This window comes from Canis lupus, chromosome 18 (assembly GCF_003254725.2).
Source record: "Canis lupus dingo isolate Sandy chromosome 18, ASM325472v2, whole genome shotgun sequence".
Classification (NCBI taxonomy): Eukaryota; Metazoa; Chordata; class Mammalia; order Carnivora; family Canidae; genus Canis; species Canis lupus.
The window spans coordinates 38,061,086-38,068,556 of record NC_064260.1 but is presented as its reverse complement, the minus strand read 5'-3'; the positions used below and the strand labels follow the sequence as shown (position 1 = coordinate 38,068,556).

Sequence of the window (7,471 nt, the reverse complement as noted above, 5' to 3'; positions counted from 1 at the left end):
CAGGAACCTCTATGTTTAACTTTTTGAGAATTATCAAATGTTTTCCCATAGCAGCTATACCATTTTTCATTCTCAGCAATAAGATTAATTAGAGTTATTTGTCCACAACCTCTCCAAAATTTGTTGTTCTCATTTTCTTTTTATAGTCATCCTACAAGATACATAGTGGTATATTGTGGTTTTTATTTGCATTTCTCTAGTGACTATGATGTTGAGCATCTTTTTCTGTGCTTATTGGTCACTAGTGTACCTTATTTGAAGAACTATTTAAATAGCATGCCCATTTTTAAATCGAGTTATTTATCTTTTTAATATTGATTTGTAAATGTTCTTCATATATTCTGGATATTAGTCCCTTATCAGATATGTGCATAACAAGTATTTTCTCCCATTTTATGGGTGGCCTTTTCACATTCTTGATAATGCCCTTTGATACACATTGCTAGTTGCATGTGTAGAGTCTTTCTGAGGTGATGGAAATATTCAAGAATTAACTAGGGTAATGATTGCACAAATTTGTAAGTGTACTAAACACCAGTGCATGGTATACTTTGGTGACTTTTACGGTATATGAAATACATGTCAAAAAAAGGGTTTACAACAGGAACCTACTACTGTTACAAGCAAGGAAATTCATGTATCTTAATTGCATTATGCTAAGTGAAAGAAGCCAGACTCTAGAAGCTGCATATTGTTTCATTCCACTTATATGATAATCTGAAAAGGAAAACTCTATGCAGGGGTGGAGGTGGTCAGCAGATCAGAGATTATGAGGGTCTGGAGGATGGGAGGGGTTAACCACAAAGGAAGCAGAAGGAAGTTTTGGGTGGATAGAACTGTTTTGTATATGAATCTGGGTGGTGTACTATATACATTTATACAGACTCTCAGGAATGAGCAAACTGAAAAGTACAACTTTATATTATATTACTTATGTCTTTCAAAAATAGGAAAAGAAGAAATGACAACATACGGCAAATGTATCTGTGTGCTCATTTAACAAATCAAGCAAAGTCCCTAGAAACAGTTTAACTGTTTCTTCTTTAAGGAAGTTGGATGAGGGGCAGCCCAGGTGGCTCAGCGGTTTAGCACCACCTTCAGCTCAGGGCGTGATCCTGGAGACCCGGGATCGAGTCCCACGTTGGGCTTCCTGCATGGAGCCTGCTTCTCTCTCTCTCTCTCTCTTTCTCTCTCTCTCTCTCTCTCTGTCTGTCTCTCATGAATAAATAAATAAATAAAAAGAAAAAAAAAGGAAGTTGGATGAGGAACCCTGGATGCCCTCAAAGGAGTCCTATTCTCCTGAGAACTCCAAGTGTTTAGAAGTCCCTTCTGATTCTTATTCATTAGCCTCTGAAATCCCAACATGGTTCCACATGATGTCATTCTAGAGGGACATACTGTTTGCAGAGCCTCTTTGGTCATTAGTTCGCAATTAGGTAGAATCTAACTTAATACGTGCAGTACTGGGAAGTAGAAAATCAAAAACACCAATGAAAAGAATCAAGGAGAAGCTATGCAGCAGTAGAGATATATCATGTTCATGGATCGGAAGACTTTAATATGTCAATTTCCTCATGCTTATTTACAGATTCAACTTAATCTCAATCAAAATCTGAGGAAGAATTTTAGAAATGTTGACAAATTGATTGAGTAATTTACATGAAGGGGTAAAGCTACTAGAATACTTAAAGTAGTTCTTAAAAAAGAAGAAAGTTGAAATATGCTCCTTACTTTATTTCATGACTTACTTTAAAGCTCTATCAATTCAGTAAGTGTATATACTTTGTCTTTGTATGATTTCTTAAATAGAATTGGTTTCATGTGTTATATGCCATTTGATGAGAAAATTTTAATTTAAAAGATGGTTATATTATCCATTTGGCAATGTAGTTTTCAAAAGATCAATTTTTCTAAAAGTGGAGAATACACGTAGTGAATGAGAAAATAGAAGGAAAACTAGTTGTGTCTATGAAATGTTTTAAAATTCTTTTCTGAAGAAAAAGAATTATATAATAGGTAATGAACTAAATTATCCGTGGTTCAAATATAGTAACTGTTGGACTCAAAGTTTAATTAATTGATTAATTTAACAAACGTTTACTGAGAAATTAGTGTGAACTAGGCTATACTTTATATGCTGGGGATGAAGTTGTTAGTAAAGAAGACAAAATCATTTTTTTACAGAGTGTACATTCTAGGTAGATAGGTAAATAAATAAACAAATGAACAAAAAGATAAATAAAAATAGTTGAGGAGTGATCAGAACCATGAAGAATAAAGCAAGTTTGGAACAGAGCCCGTGGGGGCTGGGGAGTAGATTAACTGTGATACAGTAACACTTAAAGACATGAGGGAAGTGAGGGAGTTTTTCAAACATTGGCAGTAGCAAGTACAAAGGACCTGTGGCAGGAGGGAGCTAGGATTGTCCAGGAACAGCAGGGAACTCAGTGTGAATGATGTGGAGGAAATGAGTAGGAGAATGGCAAGACATGACATAGCTCATCTGAAACTAAAATGTCCTTGAATGAGAGGCACTAGCATCTCATAGTATTTTCAGAGAGAAAAAAGGATGACATCATTATTACTCCACGCATTTATCTTACAAAATTGAAGAGTCAGTAGTCCTATATAGAAAAATTGAGAAATTTCTTTATTATCACTTGATATCCTTTTCTCATTCTCTGGCCTTCCTTTGAAAGTTATCATGTGACCATACTTTTTCTACCTAATGACTTTCTACCTACTTAAGACACAAATATTAACTGCTTCAGGATTTTAGCTCTAGAAAAAGTGTTCCAACAAAAAGTACATATTTTTGTTAAGAAGTTCATATCATGTTATTAATTTTTGAATCTTGTAGGAGTTTTTAGAGAAAAAATAAAAAATGCTAGACATCAATTTATTCTGTAATCCACAATCAATTATTTTAACCTTTTATTAAAAACTAGCCATATTCCAGCTAATTTGTTTAACAAAGTTCCCACCTTTGTGTGTATGTGCACACATGGATCCTTGCAGTTGTCTTCATGGGTTTGAGCCCTATTTTACAAATATACTTGCATTAGCATATGGTGGAGAAAAAGTGAACATATGAATAAATTAAATATAATTCATAAAATGCATGATAAGCATGAACATTAAAATTTTAAGGTATTCATGAGTATTCTCATCCAGATGTTACACAACTGGACATGCTAGCTTTTTTTTTTAGTGACAAACTTCAGAGAGGGAAATACCATGTCAGTAATTTAAATGCTGGGCTGTAAACTGTGAGTTTGTGCATGATGAAGATCTGACAAAGATGAAACCGGGTCACTGTGGATTCTACAGCCCTAAGAGGTGAAGCTTAGAGACAGTTTTACCTTCTCAACAACCTTCTTGAAAGCATTCTTTACCTCTTTGTTCCTCAGGCTATACACCATGGGATTTAGCATGGGGATGATTACAGTATAGAACACAGATATGATTTTGTCTGTGTCCATAGAGTGGTTGGAGGTGGGCTGGGAGTACATGAAGATGACTGTCCCATAGAAGATGGATACTGCAGTGAGGTCGGAGGCGCAGGTGGATATGGCCTTCAGGTATCCCTCCACTGAGGGTATTTTCAGGATGGTGATAAAAATGAACAAGTAGGAAATCAAGATAATGAGGAGAGCAAGAAAGATGTGGAAGCTTGCTACAAAGACAAGAACCAGCTCACTGACATGTCTATTAGAGCAAGAGAGAGCCATGACTGCAGGAATATCACAGAAAAAGTGATGGATCACATTGGAATTACAGAAGGAGAGATGGAATGTATCTCCAACATCTACAGAAGCATTCAGAAAACCAGACATATAGGAGCCTATGGCCAGACGAGCACACACACCTGTCGTCATGGTGGTGGTGTAATGGAGGGGTTTGCACACGGCCACATACCGGTCATAGGCCATTGAAGCTAAGAGGTAACTTTCCACTGTTGCAAAGGCTGCAAAAAAGAACATCTGAGCAGCACATGCATTGTAGGAGATGACCTGGTCTCCTCTAAGTAACCCAGCCATGACCTTGGGAGTGACAGCTGTAGAGTAACCAAAGTCCACCAGAGACAGGTTGCTGAGAAAAAAGTACATGGGAGTGTGGAGACAGGAGTCCAAGAGAATCAGCACCACCATGCCCAGGTTCCCAGCCAGAGTGAAGAGGTAAATGAGGGTGAACATGATAAAGAGGGGGATCTGCAGCTCTGGGGTATTGGTTAGTCCCGCTAGGATGAACTCAGTCACTTTTGTGTTGTTCTCCATGGACGTTGTTTGGGAATCACAAGGTGCCTTATAGAGATGAGAAATAAAAGGACAGAATCATAAATAAATTGGGGACTGAAGTGAAATTCATACATATACATTTACACAATCCTTAAATACACAGTATTTCATTATAGTAATAATCTGTACTTCAAGATTCTCCAGATCCAAAATATGGATTAGATAAAATAATTTAAGGCACAAATTATCAGTTGAGTTTCATGCTTTGAAGTCAAAGATCTTCACAGATTATTTTCCAAGTTTTCAATTTTGTAAATTCATAAGCTGAGATGTAGAAAATATAACATCTTGATTATGAAAGGTCTTGAATGAATCTGTCGGTTCAGTTCTCTGAATCAAGAAAATGCTTATATCTACACTTCTTATGGGCCAGGAACTGCTCTAGATACTTTATCTGAATAGTCATTTATTACTTTCAACAAATCCATGAGATTCATTACTTGTTATCCCCATTTAACTTATGAGGCACAGAGCTTGAGTTTACAAAATTATTTTTTAAAAGATTTTATTTATTTGTTCATAAGAGAAACACCGAGAAAGGCAGAGACACAGGCAGAGCGAGAAGTGGGCTATCTGTAGGGAGCCTGATGTGGGACTTGATTCCAGGACTCCAGATTCATGACCTGAGCCAAAAGCAGATGCTCAACTATTAAGCCACCAGGCGTCTGGAGTTTACAAAATTATTACTGGCAAGCTGAAACTTTTGCCCAGGCAGAGTGATTCCCAAGCCCATTGATCTCAACTGAATATAAATCAAATTGAATTTAACTCAGTTAACAATCACTCTATGTCTCCCATGTCCTGAACTCAGAGTTTGGGGTTTCACAGTGAAGTAACAGAGAGAAATGTGCATAGACCATGTGCTGGGATATGGCAGCAGCAGGGTCTCAGACAACCAGCAGAGGCAGTCTGAGGGGTGGGCATCATCTAGAGTAAAGCTTGGACTCTGGGACCAGGGACATGTCAGCCCTACCATTCTCTCCTGAAGAGTCATTGGTACTACCTTAACTCCCAGAACCTGTTTTTCTTCATCTACAACATGGAAATAGTAATGAGACCTCACTCAAGGTATTATTAGAAGAAGTAAATGATACATAAAAGCCAGTAACCAAAATGCCAAGTATTTAACACAGCCTGATCAGTGTAAGGTATAATGTCAGTATTAGGATGGAAAGGTGGCCTTTTTGGTGTTTTCAGAAATGTCAGGGGTGATGTACAAGGCTTGGCTAGCCTCCATCTTCAGTATGGCTTATAGCACACACTTGGTCCCCTGGGATCTTCTGTGTCCTCAGTGTTGCTCAATCTGTCTGTCCTCTGCCTGCCTGAGTGGCTGTTCCAGCACCTGCATGTGAGTCACTGTTTTTGTTTAATTTTTTTCTGAAGAAATTAGCTTGTGTTGAAAGTGTCCCCACCTTTTAAAAAAGATTTTCTGCATTTATTTGAGAAACAGGGAGTGCTCATGATGAAGGAGGAGGGGCAGAAGGAGAGAGAGAAGCAGACTCCCTGCTGTGCAGGGAGCCCAACTGAGGGGTGGATCCCAGGACCCTGAGACCCTGACTTGAGTTGAAGGCAGATGTCCAACCAACTGAACGATGCAGGAGCTCCAAAAGTGTCCCTTTAAACTTATTCTTTCTCTCATTATGGTTATCTCACAGTTGAATCACAGGGATCAATGGGTGGAAGTATCTAGCTTGCTGGTGTCTTTAGCTTGTAGATCTATATTTGGGCCCACTATGTGTCTTAATATAGTTTATTTGAATGTAATCTTGTATGTAAGAATCTTCTTTTTAATACTTGCATTTGACTTGGAAGACTTGGAAGGGCACTTGTCACTTGCTAATTATCGGTTTACTGCAGGCCTCCTTAGTTCTTTAACACCTTCACTGGACATGCCTCCCCTGTAGAGTCTTTGTGCTTTCCAACACTGACGATCACAACCACTTGTAAGTATGCTGTGTTCCACAATCAGTAATACCTACATACATACACACAGGGGCCTTTACATTTAATCCTCATGATAACATTACAGATTTTCCTTGACTTACACTAGGGTTAAGTACAGATAAGCACATCATAAATGGAAAATATCATAAGTATAAAATGCACATTATACACCTAACCTATCAAATATCATAGTTTCACCTAGCCTACTTTAAATGCGCTCAGAACACTTACACTAGTCTGCAGTGGCCCAAATCACCACACACAAGGCCTATTTTATAACAAAATATTGAATATGTCATGTGCTTATTGAGCATTGTACTGAAAGTGAAACACAGAATGGTCATATGGGCCCAGAACGGTTGTGTGTTGGTTAGTTACCCACATGACCACGGACTGACAGGCAGCTGAGACTCACTGCGGCTGCCCAGCTTCACAAATCAACATCATACTGCATATCGCTAGGAGGGGAAGATCAAAATTCAAAATTCCAAGTGCACTTTCTCCTGAATGCATATCACTTTTGCCACCATTGAAATGTGAACATATAAAAATCAAGTCATCATAGGCCAGGCACTGCATAACATAAACACTATTATTCTCATTTTACCATGAAGGGAACTGAAGCTCTGAGATGCTGCATAAAGCTCTATAATTGCAGTTCATGTGAGGAAAAGTCAAGATTTAAGATTCAAACCCGCTGTCATCAAGTCAAAGGCTGTGCTTTTAGTGACTTCACTGCAAGTATTTATAGATGTGTTAGTAATAATTACAGTGAGATTATGGGGAAAAGGAGATGGACCTCACTAATTCAATTACAGTCCTTTCATAGTTTAAAGGAGGCTTATTTCACCACATTCATCTTTTCTTTTCTTTTTTTACCTTCAATGAGAAATCAAGATACAGTAAATAAGATAAAATTAAATTAAACCTATTCAATCTGAGTAGGTTTTTTATCCATTTACTATTTATCCATTTACTATTGTTTTTACTAATTTCTTGCAGAAGAGAAACATGATAATGTTTCAGAGGTATCACTAAATTCCTTTCTGATGGAAATTTTGATGTTTATGTCCAGCCTCAACTGTTTTATCAAAATATTTTAAAATTGATTATAACTTATAGCAGGTACAGTTAGGCATAACTGTACCACTGCCCTTGCTTGAATTGCATTTCTCACTAAAAGTGCAGATAGAACACAGAAGCTTACCTTGCTATTGGAAAAGAAGGGG

The 7,471-nt window shown here is 37.6% G+C and overlaps 1 protein-coding gene across 1 annotated transcript; it reads right to left on the bottom strand.

The window, feature by feature from the left end:
* Nucleotides 1-3,332: 3,332 nt before the first annotated feature.
* LOC112663154 (olfactory receptor 5B2-like) lies at nt 3,333-4,277 on the bottom strand. Its single transcript, XM_025451732.1, has one exon. It carries the CDS (start codon nt 4,275-4,277, stop codon nt 3,333-3,335), a length of 945 nt encoding a protein of 314 aa, XP_025307517.1.
* Between the last annotated feature and the right edge of the window lie 3,194 nt (nt 4,278-7,471).

Excerpts from the sequence above, each read along its gene's own strand:
- LOC112663154 (XM_025451732.1), bottom strand. The coding sequence starts at position 4,277 with ATGGAGAACAACACAAAAGTGACTGAGTTCATCCTAGCGGGACTAACC.